The 16,160-nt window shown below is 41.2% G+C and overlaps 1 protein-coding gene across 2 annotated transcripts in view; it reads left to right on the top strand.

Moving 5' to 3' along the window:
• Positions 1-16,160, top strand: part of ube4b (ubiquitination factor E4B, UFD2 homolog (S. cerevisiae)) — an 80,241-nt gene that overhangs the window by 52,453 nt on the left and 11,628 nt on the right. For both annotated transcript variants that reach the window (XM_080215472.1, XM_080215471.1), the window contains 12 exons: positions 276-392; positions 2,226-2,324; positions 4,383-4,496; positions 5,396-5,594; positions 5,878-6,013; positions 6,555-6,654; positions 9,082-9,209; positions 10,219-10,317; positions 11,547-11,782; positions 13,214-13,340; positions 13,569-13,713; positions 14,780-14,914. In XM_080215472.1, the coding sequence (XP_080071598.1) occupies positions 276-392; positions 2,226-2,324; positions 4,383-4,496; positions 5,396-5,594; positions 5,878-6,013; positions 6,555-6,654; positions 9,082-9,209; positions 10,219-10,317; positions 11,547-11,782; positions 13,214-13,340; positions 13,569-13,713; positions 14,780-14,914 (1,635 nt within the window). The remainder of the gene's footprint in view (positions 1-275; positions 393-2,225; positions 2,325-4,382; positions 4,497-5,395; positions 5,595-5,877; positions 6,014-6,554; positions 6,655-9,081; positions 9,210-10,218; positions 10,318-11,546; positions 11,783-13,213; positions 13,341-13,568; positions 13,714-14,779; positions 14,915-16,160) is intronic.

Below are 16,160 nucleotides of genomic sequence, written 5' to 3'. Positions count from 1 at the left end.
TTCTAATGGTTATCCAGCAACCCCACCAGAAGCTGGCAAGTGTGGATTTCGGATACAATGGGATTAGACTTGGTTGCGATATCCTACGCAAGATGCTGGTAGCAATCAGTCACTGTGCAGCTTGTAATGAAGCAAATAATCAATGATTTTGGGAGAGACAGAAACATGTCATTGAGGGGAAGTTGGAGCATGGTGGGGATAGAACTGCATTTACTGATGGCGAATGTTCACAGAATGAATCCATTGTTTAACTGTGAATTCCTTTGCCTTCCCAGGTGATCTCACTTCCTTTGTTTTTGCCTGATCCTTTAAGCCAAGGCACAGGCAGAGAGTTGCAAAGGCTTTCAGTTCTTGGCTCTTTCTTCAGTCTGTCTGTGTTTGCAGAGGATGATGTAAGTACCATCCAATATTTAATTACCCATTTGTGTCTCTAAAGTAATTCAGAAGGACCAACGTGACTGACCATGATAATAGATGCAGTGGGAGGAAGCTGCTGTCTGGAAGAACTGAAGAGTAACAGATGTAATAACTTCTGTCTTGTATCTGTCTGAAAAACCGCACATGGAACTGATTCTTATTAATAAATAAATACTGTTGTGTCCCATTTAGATCACTAAACAAGTTCTCTCTGTGAATGTGGGGGGGCGGCGCGGCGGGCGGGTCCTAGACCAAGGAATCAGTCTCGGGATACAGGGAAGGCCATTTAAAACTGAGCTGAAGAGATCTCTTCACTCAGGGTGGTGCATCTGTGGAATTCTCTACCACAAAAGGCTGCAGAGGCCAATATATTTAAGAAGGAAGTAGATTCCTAGACTTTAAGGTTGCCAAGGGATATGGGGAGAGCGCTGGAACGTGGCATTGAGATAGAGGATCAGCCATGATTATGTTGAAGGTAGGGAAGGCTCGAAGGGCCTGCACCTCCTATTTTTATGTTGTCTGTTAATTTTGTCCACTGGTATAACATTCCTTTTATAATTCATGAAGTGAGTGTTTTTATAATTGAATGATTTATCATGTCCCTAGCTCACTTCAAGTCTCAATAAAAAACTTTTCAGGGGGGAAAAAGTGCAAGTCTTGTGACTATTTCAGTCTAGATCATTGGCCAGCAAGGTGCAAAGCACAGATGAATTAGGATGGTGCTGAGAGGCATAGCAACAAGCAATGCATACTTACATAATCAGAGGTTTACAGCATGGGAACAGGCCCTTTGGGCCAACTTGTCTATGCCACCCTTTTTTAAACCCCTATGCTAATCCGAATTACCCGTATTTGGCCCATATGCCTCTACACACATCTTACCCATGTAACTGTCTAAATGCTTTTTAAAAGACAAAATTATACCTGCCTCTACTGCTACCTCTGGCAGCTTGTTTCAAACACTTACCACCCTCTGAAAAAATTGCCCCTTTGGACATTTTTGTATCTCTCCCATCTCACCTTAAACCTACGCCTTCTAGTTATAGACTCCCCTATCTTTGGGAAAAAATATTGACTATTTAGCTGGTCTGTGCCCCTCATTATTTTATTGACCTCTAAGATCATTCCTTGGCCTTCTACGCTCCAGAGAAAAAAGTCCCAGTCTATCAGCCTCCTCTCATAGCTCAAACTATCAAGTCCCAGTAGCATCCTAGTAAATCTCTTCTGCACTGTTTCTAGTTGAATAATATCCTTTCTATAATAGGGTGACCAAAACATATTTTCAGTGTGCCCTGTTAAGAAGCATTGAAGTGCTGGTGACATGCTTAATTTTGATGAACTGACTCCTGTTTCCTCATTACGCTGTAGCCCAAGCTTTAGGAAGTTGCCTTTTGGGGTGGTGGAAGTGCTGTCTCTGTTAAAATTTTCAGATTGGGCTTTAGCTTCACCAGTGTTCAGGGGAGAAAAAGTTAACCATAAATTGTGCCTTTTAAATCTTTGTAGATCCAAATCCCGTTCATCCCCTTCCCAAAATAGTATTGCTTTATTTTTAGCCTAAAACATTATGGAGTAAGACAAATAATCATCCTCTTTGAATCCTAAAGAAAATCATTTTTAATAGACTGACCGACTTTTTAATTGTCAGCTTTCATAAATGTAAAATTTTATAATGGATGTACTGTTCAAATGAAGTTTAAAAATGTGGAAAAAAAAAGTTCTTGAAGCATAAAACATGATCTAATTTTAAACTAAACATGTTCAGCTCTGTTCACTTTTTTGTTTAATATTAAATGCCTGTCTTGCTTTAGACCCGGGTTGTCGAGAAATATTTCTCTGGACCTACACTTACACTTGAAAATACTAGAGTTGTCAGTCAGTCCTTGCAGCATCACCTGGAATCAGCCAGGGTAAGTGATGGACTGAAAGCGCAGTTCAATAATAGTTGCAAATGATTCTTGATTTTTCTCCCTTTGCTTAGGCGTTATATCGTCCCATGTTGTTTTCTTGTGCTGCCACAAGATGTCACCATTAAATTGCATTGATAATTAATAACACAACAAGTTTTGTGGTCATAAAAGAATGGATTTAAGCGTCACAATTTGGCTACAAAATAGCAAGGAACTCATAGTGAGATGTGGTTTGCTCCTCACAAAGCTTCAACGTGAAATCGTTCAATAGTTTTTAAAAAGCTAGCATTTACGTAACATTTTTCACGGCCACTGGATGCCTCAAAGTACTTTGTAGCTGATGAAGTATTTTAAGTGCAGTGTAGGAAATGCGGTAGCTAGTTTTTGCGCAGCAATGTGATAATGACCAATTAATCTATCTACTGTGATGTTGATTGAGGGATAAATATTGGTCAGTTTGCTGGGGATAGCTTCCCAATTCTTCTTGGAATCTTTTGCACTTGCCTTGGAGAGCAGCTACCTTGGTCTGACCTGTCCACAGATGCTGCCTGATCTTCTGAGTGTTGTGTATTGCACATGGAGTAAGACCAGCCTGCGCCCACTAAACTACAGGCAGCTGTTATTGCACTAAGTGTATTTACACCAAAAGAGAAAATGCTGGAAAATCTCAGCAGGTCCAGGCAGCATCTGTACGGAGAAAAGAGTTGATGTTTTGAGTCCAGACGACCCTTTGTCAAAGCTAAAAGGCATGGAAAGTAGGAGATATTTATACTGCAGGGTGAGGGAATGAAAGATTCCCTCACCCTGCAGTATAAATATTGTTAGGTGGATTGGCCATAGTAAATGCGCAGGGTTATGGGGGTAGGGCAATAGATATGCCTTGGTGGGATGCTCTTTTGGAAAGTAGGTTCTTGCCAAGCAAGGTGGTAGAGGTGGACACGCTGGGATCGTTTAAGACTTGTCTGGATAGCCACATGAACAGACTGGGAATGGATGGATGCAAACAGATAGTCTAGTTGGAAGCATGAGCGGGGCAGGCTTGGAGGGCTGAAGGGCCTGTTTCCTGTGCTATATTGTTCTTTGTTCTAGGTGCAGACTTGATGGGCTGGATGGCTTCATAGAATCGTAGAACCCTACAGTGCAGAAAGAGGCCCTTCGGCCCATCGAATCTGCACCGACCACAATCCCACCCAGGCCCTACCCCCATATCCCTACGCATTTTATCCGCTAATCCCTCTAACCTGAGCATTCTAGTACACTAAGGGGCAATTTCAGCATTGCCAATCTACCTAACCCGCACATCTTTGGACTGTGGGAGGAAACCGGAGCACCCGGAGAAAACCCACACAGACACGAAAGAATGTGCAAAGTCCACACACAGTGCCCAGAATCGAACCCAAGCCCCTGGAGCTATGAAGCAGCAGTGCTAACCATTCTGCTACTGTGCTGCCCGTACAGTGCTTCTCTCTGCACTGTAGAGATTCTATGGTTAAGTTTATCTTATTCTAAATGTTGCACTGGGAGCAAAAGAATGATTGATTCTGGCAATTATTTGAAGCTTACTAACATTTAATGATGTCTCCAGGACTACAGTTTCAGTTCCGTAAATCAATATCTTCCAATCTTGTCATGAGCTGTTGCTGGGTGTGAGAAGGGTACTTTCAGGTGTACCTCCTAAACTAAATTGTGTATGCAGTCTATATAGAACATAGAACATTACAGCACAGTACAGGCCCTTCAGCCCTCGATGTTGCGCCGACCAGTGGAACCAATCTAATGACCCTCTAACCTAAGCTATTCCAATGTTATCCATATGCCTATCCACTGACTATTTGAATGCCCTTAAAGTTGGCGAGTCCACAACTCCTGTAGGCAGGGCATTCCACGCCATTACTACCCTCTGAGTAAAGTATATACCTACAGCTTTGGATCTAGGTTTTCTGCTGATGTTTTAAACTAATGGTGAGTAGGCCCTTTGCCCATGCATTTTTTTTGAACTACTGAGTGGAGTGGGTGACAACCTTCCAGCTTATGATCCTCTGGTTTCTTCTTTTACAGACTGACCTCTTCAAAATTTTGCACAATATTTTGCTGAACGGTGAGACCCGTGAGTCAGCTTTAAATTACATGGCGGCAGTGGTAAACCGCAACATGAAGAAGGCACAAATGCAAGTAAGTGGAGGATAAGTAGACATGACGCTTGTATGGCTATCTCATTGTTACTTCATTGACGTGTTGATGTGAGGTCTCTTTCTCAGCAGTGGATGTAAGTGTGTTACTGCTGTGATGTCTCTTTCTTTAGATGCCTGAGATTTGACTAACTATTGTAGTTTCCCTGGGATTTCCACAGACCTTTCGATTGAAATGATAGCAGGAGAATCTACAAATCCCAATTTTGTTTTTGTGTGGTTGGCTTTGTTGGGACAATTTTATATTGTGGTTTGCATATCAAACAATGTTGAGTTTTCTGAAGTCGAAGTGCAGTATTTGAAGCAGATTTTTAAAATTGTTTTCTGAATAGTAATTGGGAATGAACAATAAATACTGACCTTGCCAGTGATGCTCACATCAGTGGAAGCCTTGTTAGAAATGATTTGATTTGTTTTACTTTTCACTGTACTCTAATACTGTTTCTTGAGCGTGATACAGATGAAACTTAAGATTCATAGAGAAGGAAAGGAGAGGGTACTGAATGTAGTGTTATAGTCATAGCGAGGATATAGAGAAAGGTCAACTTAATGCGAGGTAGGATCATTCAAAAGTCTGATGGCAGCAGGGTAAAAGCTGTTCCTGAGGTGGTTGCTTTTGCATCTTTTTCCTGATGGAAGAAGGTGGAAGAGAGAATGTCCAGGATGCGTGGAGTCCTTGATTATGCTGGCTGCTTTGCTGAGGCAGCGGGAAATGTAGGCAGCCAATGGATGGGAGGCTGGTTTGCGTGATGGATTGGGCTACATTCATGACCCTTGGAGTGTTTTGCCAAAGAACAGTGCCTGATTTCGTAACTACAAATGGAAATCAAAACTCAACAGTGTGTAGAGCTTTTTGTTAAATGTGAAAATTCATTTCTACAGACTGATGACCGACTGGTATCAACAGATGGGTTCATGTTGAATTTTCTGTGGGTGCTGCAGCAACTGAGCACGAAGATCAAGCTCGAAACGGTTGACCCAATGTACATTTTCCATCCCAAATGTCGCATCAACATACCCGCAGATGAGACGCGCGTGAAAGCTTCCATGGAGGACATTAAAAGCTGGCTTTCTGAGCTCAGTAAGTACATGTGAAGTATTACAGAAAAATTTGCTGAAATGGTGTGCATCTATCTTTCCTGCAGCTGTCTTGCCTTAGTAAGGTGTTCATTTTTACCCAACTGTAGAAGTGTTCCTTTTTAGCTAAACAGTTTTATTAAATTTATATATAATTGATTTAGAAACATAGAAGGTAGGAGCAGTGGGAGGGCATTTGGCTCTTTGAGCCTGCTCCACCATTCATTGTAATCATAGCTGATCATCCAACTCAATAGCCTGATCACTTTTTTTTTCCATTTAAGTAGATGATCAGTCCAAGTTTGCTGAGCCAAAGTTCCCCACAGAGTGCTTTTTCCTGACGTTACATGCGCACCATCTTGCTATCTTGCCAAGTTGCCGCCGGTATATAAGGAGACTACGAGCTATTCGAGATCTCAACAGGTAAGAGGGAATTCAGTCCGGAATGTGCTGCCAGTGAGGATGGTAGAGGCAGGTTACCTCACATCCTTTAAAAAGTATCATAACATTGAAGGCAATGGGCCAAATGCAGGTAAATAGGATTAGGTGGGAATTCAAATGTTTCTCATCTGTCGGTGCAGACTCGATGGGCTGAAGGGGCTCTTATGCGCTGTATGATTCTATGATTGTAAATTTAGATATGCATTTATGCAGTGTCTTTCATGGGCCTCCAAGAAAACTTTGTAGAGAAATATACAGTCTATTAGCACTTGTTTTAAGTCAGCAGAAGTACATCATATAGCACAGTTCCCATGTAGCAGGCAACCAAAACCATAAATATGATAAAACAGGTTATAAATGTACTTAGAAATCCATATTTTGATCCAGAAAACTTAAAGGAACTTTCTTTCACTTAGGATTAGGTGGGATTTGGATCTTTCTCGCATGTCAGTGATGTCTTGATGGGCCAAAGGGCCTTTTATGCACTATATGATTAAGTTGTATTTTTTTTATTACTTTGTAGGACTGTTGAGGAGCTGAAAAATACTGAAAGTCAGTGGAAGGATTCCCCTTTGGCAAACAGACACAGGGAAATGTTGAAACGATGCAAAACTCAATTAAAGGTGTGTATAAAAAAATCATTTCAGGTAATGATTCAGAGTTATCATAAATGATGGTGTTACTTATCTTTTAAATTCCACTGAAGGAGATGACAGATGCACCATCCATCTACCCTCTATTCATGCATTTTCATAGCTATGGGGGCCGATTATCTTAGTTGGCTACATGGCAACCTGGTGGTTTTGAATAACACCAACAGCGCATATTTGACGCCTGATCCAGCTGCAGTAGATTTGGGATATCCCTCCTCACCCTGCCTTGACAGTAGAAGATAATGGCAAACTCCCACTGACAGAAACTGCTTAGTACAAAGCATCAGCAGACAACAAATCAAGGGTCATAACTAGGGGCACGATGATAGTTAGCACTTTTGTCTCTCACTCTAGGGACAAGTTCGAGTACGGCATTGGATGTGTGGAGTTTGCACATTTTCCCTGCATCTGCATGGGTTTTCTTCCGTTTCCTCCCACGTTCCAAAGATGCACAGATTAGGTGGATTGGCACTTTGAAGGGTATTAATATTGACCACACTTTGAAAAAAAGGGATACACTGCACGGAATTTACTATTAACAGAATGTACCATTGATGGCATTTCGTGTTAAATTCAATTTAACATTAATAATGCATATTTCATTAAAACTTTAAAAAATTATCTGATATTTAAAGCATTTCATATGAATAGTTGTCATTTTGTGGTGCTCAATCCAGTCATACTGGATTTTTGAAGTTAAAATAGCTTTGACTCTTTTAATGACCATAAAATGTATTTTAATTTCTGGAACTTCCAGTGACGAGATCCTTAAGTAGTGCCTTGTAAAAATAATTATTGGTTGTCTTTGAGCATAAGTGGCATTGAGCTATGGAATGCTGTATCTCAATGCAGTTCTGTAAAAGGCAATGTACATTTATGCTGTGTCCTTGGGCTCTAACTTTTTATTATTTTCTCCTGCAGTTTGAGGTTAGAGACAAACTTGGGATTGGGGGGCCATTAAAATTGACTTGAAAACTCTTTATCTGCATATAAAGACTATGTAAGCATCTCTGTCCATGGTGCAGTAATGAGGACAGCATTTTGACCATGTAAATGCAACCTGCATCAAACCTGAAATCAATACATACTGGAATTCTGCCTTTTGTTTCCAAACATAAAATATGCCCATTTAAATTCAGTTACATGGGTCAAATTATTTGACAGTTCAGTGGTTTAATAGTAGATTCCCATTTTACTGTTCGTGTTGTTGGCGAGACAGTGACACAGTGGATTTATCACTGGACTAGTATTCCAGAGGCCCAGGATAGTGCACTGGGGACCTAGGTTCGAATCCCACCATGGCAGATGGTGAAATTTTGAATTCAATAAAAATCTGGACCATGAAACTATGTCGTAAAAATTCATCTGGTTCACTAATGTCCTTTAGGAAAGGAAGTCTTCTGCCCTTACCTGATCTGGCCTATAAGAGACTTCAGATCCCCCAGCAATGTGGTTGACTCACAAATGGCCTCTGAAATGGAGGGCAGTTAGGGGTGGGCAATAAATGCTGACCCAGCCAGCAATGCCCACATACTGTAAAAATGAATAAATAAATAAAATTTGAAACATTAATTTTTGGTGTAAAAGGAAATTTTGAACCATCATTGGTCTGTATTCATAAACTTGAAATCTTCAGTTACTGTAACTGTTTAAATATCCAATATGTGATTATCTCCAAATGAGGAAAGATTGGCAGTTTATGTAGTATCTTCTGCAATCTCAGGACTCCCAAAATGCTCCACAGTAAAAACGGTGCATTTGATGTGTAGTCACTGTTATTAAGTAAGGGAAATTCACCAGCCTTTTGTTTTTGGGATCTTGCTATGCCCCAGTGTGATAAATGATCAGATAACCTGTGACTTTAAGCTAATATTAATGGACAGACAAATGTTTGCCAACACACTAGGCGAATCCCCTGCTCCTCTTCAAACAGTGTTTTGGAATCCTTTTATACCCCAGCGGAGGAGGAATGTGGGGCTTCATTTTCCGGTCTTGTGCAAAAGTTAACATGTCCTGTCATACATCATAGCCTGAACATTGCTGAAATGTGAACTGCGTACAATACCAGAAGGTTAAAAGCACACCCAAATTCAAAACCCAGATTCTTTTGACTCTTGCACGACTTCTGTTAAGCGATGTTGGTTTCTGTTCTTTGGGCCATCAGGATTATGTGGCTCTTCCATGCTGTTCCACCCAGTGAATTACTGGACCATAATTAACTGTCGGTCCCATGCAAATAACAATTTGGCAGCAATAGGTTATGTAGCCGCATCTATAGCGTATAAGGTATGTGTTAACTCAAGTGTTTAAAAACATTCCGTTTTCTGATAAAAGACATTTAATTTGAGGATTTTGTATTTGTTCACTGTATGGATGTGCTTTTTATTTTGCATTCAGAAATTGGTGCGGAGCAAGGCATGTGCTGATGCTGGCTTACTAGATGAGAATCTGTTAAGGAGGTGTCTCCAGTTTTATGGCACATTAATTCAATTGATCTTTCGTCTGGTTGATCCGCGCTACCCAGAGTAAGTGTTTTGCTCTTTGTGCATAAGATCCTCACAGTAATTGCAATCATTTTTCTGTCTAAGTGATTCCCTTCATTTCAGTTCACGAAAGATACATAATTTGTTCCTGTGTACCCTCTTTCCAAATAACTTGAATGCAGGCTTGTTGTTTTCAAATAGAAGAAGAAACCAATAATCATTCTTGATCCCAATGTTTATCCTGTTTTCTCCCATCACTTTTCAAAGGTGTAGACTTGTTCTGGAATACAGGTGTGCCCATTTACGGGTTTAAATGATGAAGGGTTTTTGATTCAGCCTAATACACAAAGAAATAGGGGTTTCTGAATTGCAGTCTTGAACAAGAGGACTCGCTGAATTTTCTTTCCCACTCAGACTGAATTTACTCATTTTATTTGTAAGTGTAGTAGCAGGAAATGTGCGTTATCTGTATCCCTTTACTTTAAACCATTGCAAAGCCTGTCACACCAGCAAATTGCTTTTAAAGTGCACTAACTGTTGTCAGCAGACAGTTTAATTCCGTTATTTAAAGATTTCTTCCAAGATGGTTTAAAATTATATATATGCTAGTAACTGAGTATGGAGAGCAGTTTGCACAAAGTAGCAACGCGAAACTCTTAGTTCTAAGTAGATTGATGTGGGAATTTGTTAACTGTTTCCTACATTCCCCAGCCATTCTTTTTCCCTTGCTGTTTATTGTCAAATTTGTATTGCGTTCTAGTAGATTCACGGCCACTAAAAATTTGATTGAGACGGCCAGCTTTATTTCCAGTTAGAACTAGGGGTAGTGGCTTTCATTCTTTGAATTTGAATCTAGGTAGACTATAGTCTAACTCGCTGTGCCACACATATCTCACTTTCACATACTCTAAAATTGCACCATTATAAGCGATGAATTCAACAAATGAACCAGTCCTTTTAATAGTCATGGAAACTCCAGAAACTCTTATTCCAGTAAATCAAATCTGTTGATAACCAGATGTACTGAATGCTTTTCTTTTTCTCTTTGCAGCATGGCACTGCCCCTTCAGCCAGAGATCCCCAAAGTGTTTGCAGCACTGCCTGAATTCTATTTAGAAGATATTGCTGAATTTTTGCTGTTTATTGTACAGTAAGTAAATATAATTTCAACAGATGGTAATATGGGGTTAGTATGTAGGGAGACTGAGTCACCAGTGCATTCGTCAAAACAAGTTCTCTTTCCAACAAGATTTGTCAACTTAAAGGAGAATCGCGATCGCTGTGGAGGAATTTGGTTTCTGCACTCAACTGAACTTCATATGATTCTCTGTACAAGTCAAAATCTTGGGCCTAGTAAACGTCATTGTCACAAAATGGTAGGAAAGCCACTTATTTCCTACTGGTTTTTTTGGGATCTTGATAGCCTGGGCTGCTCCCTCACCACAAGGAGGAACTGTCTGTTAAATGACCCTGAGGCTTATCTATTACCACAGCTTGCCAACAGGATGTCCGAGAGCAGTGATCTTCAAGGGACAAGGCAATTCTCACACTGTTCTATTTTTAGCAGCCAAGCATTTCAATCATGCTTCCCCCACCTACCTATGAATAGGTAGGTGCTCGATTTCAGCTATGGGTAGTAAATGTTGTTACTGAATAATCCATTTAGTCTGTGATGAGTCATTGTGGTTTACAGCATGGAAACAGCCCAACTTGACCATGCTGCCCTTTTAAAACCCAAAGCTAGTGAGGAAAGAGCATTCATCCCCAAATATTGCTTCATATAACTGTTATCATAATTAAATGATTGCACTGTATATAGTACAGAAAACAGTTTGAAAATATATATATTTGTTGTGGTAACCAGAACTGACACAAGTGTGATCAATTTATTGTGAAGTCTTAATGTAACTTCATAGTGTACTGTAACGCTTTCAGGTTACAAGTCCAACCACAGAACCCAGGGTAATTTGTCATGCTTGTTGCCACCCTGGCAAATTCAGCACAAAGTGGGGATCTTTCTGGAACTATCTTGTATGGCTAATTGCTATACAACATAGCACTGACATTTGCCCATTGAACCATTGGGTTTTAATTGCATTATTGATGTAATGTGTATGCAGATAAACAAGTGTCTGGACAACAATGGCATACATGTCCCATTCTCTGTTGCACTTTCTGGAAACTTGCTTTGTGCTGCAGGGTGAAGTTTTTTTGGTTAAAATTTAACGCTTGGCATGTACTAAGAGCACGTTTAAAGTTGAACCTCTTGTAGAATACTACTAAATTATGGTTCATTGGCTATTTTGTCTCATTTATAAGAGTCAGCTTTTACAAGAGATAGCTTTTCCTTTCAATTAATTACAGTTTGTTCTTCTGCAGATATTCCCCTCAGGTTTTATACGAGCCTTGTACTCAGGAAGTTGTCACCTTCCTTGTTGTATTTATCTGTAGTCAGAACTATATCCGAAATCCTTACTTGATTGCCAAGCTGGTGGAAGTCATGTTTGTGACAAATCCAGCAGTTCAGCCTCGAACACAGAAATTCTATGAAATAATGGAGAATCACCCACTGGCTACTAAACAACTGGTGCCTGCGTTAATGAAATTTTACACAGGTATGCTGTTTTCCCCATTTGTATTGACTTATCAAAATGACAATCTTATTTTGTAGATGTGCAAAGGGGTTACTTTGGACAGACCTGTAAAGTTAGTTTATTAGTCACAAGTAAGGCTTGCATTAACACTGCAGTGAAGCTACTGTGAAATTCCCTTAGTTGTCACTCTCCGGCGTCTGTTCGAACGTGGGAGGAATCTGGACCACCCGGAAGAAATCCGTGCAGGTATGGGGAAAACGTGCAAACTCCACGCAGACAGTGACCCAAGCCGGGAATTGAACCCGGGTCCCTGGCACTGAGAGGCAGCAGTGCTAACCATTGTGTGACCCATGCTGTGCCTCATTTATCTGGATAAATGAGCTAAGAAAGGCTCTTGAGTTATATTGGAGACTGCTCTAAGATACTTTAGTAAAACATTTAGCCTTGTGGTTCTGCAAATACTCATTGCTTAGTTTATTGGGGAGGTAGAACCATTAGTCTTGGGTCAGGAGATAAACATGTTAGTCAGCATTTCACTCCAAGTAGAAGATTAATTTTCTCCCCAAATTACTAAAATATATTGCCGGACCTGAGGCTTCTTTGTGAAGAGAAATTGGATGCCAATGCCAAAGGTTTAATAACTGTGTACTGGAAAATTAATGGAGGACTCCAGCTTGATAGCAAAAGGACTGATCCCATCGTGAAGGAGTTAGAATTATAGAATTCCTACAGTGCAGAAGAGGCCATTTGGCCCATCATGCCTGCACCAACTTCAACAGAGCGTATCTTAGCCAGGCCCCCCCTCTTGCCCAATCCCTGTACCCCCCAATATTTTGCGTGGCCAATTCACCTAAGCTGCACAACTTTGGACTGTGGGAGAAAACAGGAGCACCCAGAGGAAACCCGCACAGACATGGGGAAAATGTACAAACTCCACACAGCCCAACAGTGGAATTGAACGCAGGTCCCTGACACTGTGAGGTGGCAGTGCTAACCACTGTGGAAGTTAATTTGATTCCTCTCGTGAAGACATGGGCTCATACCATGATCTAGTTCCTCACGTGTTGATTAACTGCTAGTACCTCAACCACATGACCACTTTTTGTGAATTCTGGTGCTGTTGTGGGCCTGTTTGGCTGAAAGGGACATCCATCCTCACACAAAAGCCACATGCCAGCATTTCCTCTAGGTAGAGAAGCCAGTTGTATCATCTCAAAACTGCTCTGCTCTCAGGAAGGTAGCACAACATTTTAGCCAATATTCTTGATCTTTTCTTTGAAGTTCAGATAACTGCTTATGCCATTTTAACATACCTGAGTAAAGTGGAGCGATTGGTGGTCCTTAGGGCTCTGATAACATGAATAGACAATATCTTCAAGACGTTTAAGCCTGATGCTGGGTTTCAGCATTTTCGAAGCAGTAACAAAAATGCACTATTGATATGTTTCTCAGATGTTGAACATACTGGAGCAACCAGTGAATTCTACGATAAATTCACCATCCGTTACCACATCAGCACAATCTTTAAAAGCCTTTGGCAGAACGTGGCTCATCAAGGCACCTTCATGGAAGAGTTTAAGTAAGTCGATGCAATTTAATTAACAGAAAAAAATCCTGGTTTTGTTGGTAGGTAGGAGAGTGAGGGGGAGAACCATGGATTCATACTGACCACCAGCTGTCACAGCATATGGCCAATTATTTGTGGTTACATTCACAAAACCTGTTAGATTGGATTTACTCTGGCAGCTTGCAACTCTGGTGGTCTGCTTTGTCCTACAGTTATACTGAGTGTGTTTTATTTTCATAGTTCAGGAAAGCAATTTGTCCGTTACATCAATATGTTAATAAATGACACCACATACCTGTTGGATGAAAGTCTGGATTCTCTCAAACGCATCCATGAGGTACAAGAAGAAATGAAGAACAAAGAACGCTGGGACTCATTGCCTAGAGTAAGTGTGTCTTTTGGTTTGCCTTTTTATAGAATAAAGAATATTATTAGATCGAGACTGATGGCCAGAGAAAAATGAAACAAAAGCCGTATTTAATTCTGGTTTGCTCAAAAGCAGCATTTTGGAATTGGGGAATGAGGGAATATTGTACTTCATTTTACATTCAAACATCTGGTTGCCTATTAAAAAATTTGTCACCCATTTCTTAAAAAAAAAACTTCATTATTTTTCTTTTTGGACAGTTGGAGAGAACAAAAAATACTTGGATGATAAAATGTCCCAGCATGCATGTATAAGACATATGGTTCTAAATATTTATTAACTCTGAAATGCCTTTGGGAGCCAAATTTAGATTTAATTTGATTTAATTTATTATTGTCACATGTATTAATATACAGTGAAAAGTGCACTATACAGACAAAACCAATACCATTCATAGAGAAGGAAAGGAGAAAGTGCAGAATGTCGTATTAGTCATAGCTGGGGTGTAGAGAAAGATCAACGTAATGTAAGATCTTTGATTCTCTAAGATTGCTATGTCATGGCATGAGGCATCTATGCAGAGCGGCACAGTGGTTAGCACTGCTACTTCACAGTGCTAGGGACCCAGGATCAATTCCCAGCTTGGGTGACTGTTCTCCCCCATGTCTGCCTGGGTTTCTTCCAGGTGCTCCAGTTTCCTCCCACTGTCCAAAGATGTGCAGGTTAGATTGTCCATGATAAATTGCCCCTTAGTGTCAGTGAAACTAGCTAGGGTAAATGCATGGGATTATGGGGACAGGGCCTGGGTGGGATTGTGGTTGGTGCAGATTTGATGGACCGAATGGCTTCCTTCTGTACTGTAGTATTCTATGATTCTATAATAGGCTAAATATTTGGGTAGTAAGATTGTGTCTCCCCACTGTTCGCATGGCTTATTTCGCCAGGAGCTGCTAATGGCATACCATTCTTGTCTTCCCCCTTCAACTTGAGACTTTTGAAATACAGATTCTGTGCTTGACGTAAAACAGTTTTGCAGCCCACATTCAGCAGATCTCTCAGACATTGTTGTCTTTTATTTTAAAAGGATCAACAGCAGAGTCGGCAATCGCAGCTGACCCAGGATGAGCGTGTCTCCCGCTCATACCTAGCTCTCGGTGCGGAAACAGTAGACATGTTCCATTATCTCACCAAACAAGTGCAAAAACCTTTCCTTAGACCTGTGAGTAAATGATGGACTAATTCTTTCCCCTTGACCTTATCACTGATTACCCATAAACATAGTAGTTCAATATACTTATTGTATCTCACTTTGTATTGTAGTGAAGATTTCTTTTGCTTGAGGCAAATGATTTGGGCAGTGTATGTGTGTGTGCGTATGTGTGATCTTTAGACCGTTCTAAGTTACTAGATGCCAAACTTGGTCACCCTAATGTGGGAGAGGCTGTGGAGTGAAATAGAACAACTGGTTTGGAATTACTCATGGTCCCATAGAGTGGGATTTTCCAGTTCCAAGAGCAGTGGGCTTTAACAATGCAGTTGGTGGGGGGAGGAAGACAAGGCAGCAGGAGATAAATTGATCTTCCTACCAGTGAAACGATGGTCACTTGCTCTCATCACAGGCTGACATTCTCGTTGGAGCTTGGGGGGATGCAGATGAGGGCTCGAACCAGATTTGTCCTCCCCACCCTGAAACACCATGGGACAATTCTCCCAAAAACTTCAAAGTATCGAATTCACGTTAAAAGCTGGACTAAATCACGCTACTTTTTTTCAGCGGGAGTTTTAAAGAATCCCCCACTCTCTGCACTGCAGAGCGCCCTAGGGTGAATCACATGGAAAATCAGAGGGTGGGGCCTATCTCTGCTGGAGAGGCCGACAGCATAGTGCTGAGTGTGCCACTGCGCATGGGCCAATCTGTTAGCACCAAGATCCAGCCTCCCGCAATCGCTGGCCAGCCACACACTGCCAGTTCTGCACTACCCCCTCCCTGCAGTGCCAGTTGCTGGCTTCTCTCCCTCCCCCATTGATCTCAACTGAAATGTGGCAGTGGGACTGCCACTGGAGGGCAGTGCCAAAGTGCCCTTGGAAATTGGTACTTTGCCCCTTGGGCAGTGCCAGGAAGCCCAGTCTGGTATTGCCAAGGGGGCACCCAACCTTCTGGGGAGACCTCAGTTGTCCCCTCCTTCATTCCAGCGGGTCAGGCCACCATAGAACATAGCACAGTACAGGTCCTTTGGCCCTCAGTGTTGTGCCAAACTATGTTCAATTCCAAGATCAAGCTATCCCACTCCCTATAATTCTGGTGTGCTCCATGTGCCTATCCAATAACTGCCTGAAAGTTCACAATGTGTCCGACTCCACTATCACAGCAGGCAGTGCATTCCACACCCCAACCACTCTGAGTGAAGAATCTACCTCGAACATCCCTCCTATATCTCCTACCATGAACCTTATGGTTATATCCC

This window comes from Carcharhinus amblyrhynchos, chromosome 30, assembly GCF_965287045.1.
Source record: "Carcharhinus amblyrhynchos chromosome 30, sCarAmb.v2.hapA, whole genome shotgun sequence".
NCBI classification, from domain to species: Eukaryota; Metazoa; Chordata; class Chondrichthyes; order Carcharhiniformes; family Carcharhinidae; genus Carcharhinus; species Carcharhinus amblyrhynchos.
Note: the sequence above shows the minus strand (reverse complement) of the source record. Positions and strands in the feature narration are given on the sequence as shown.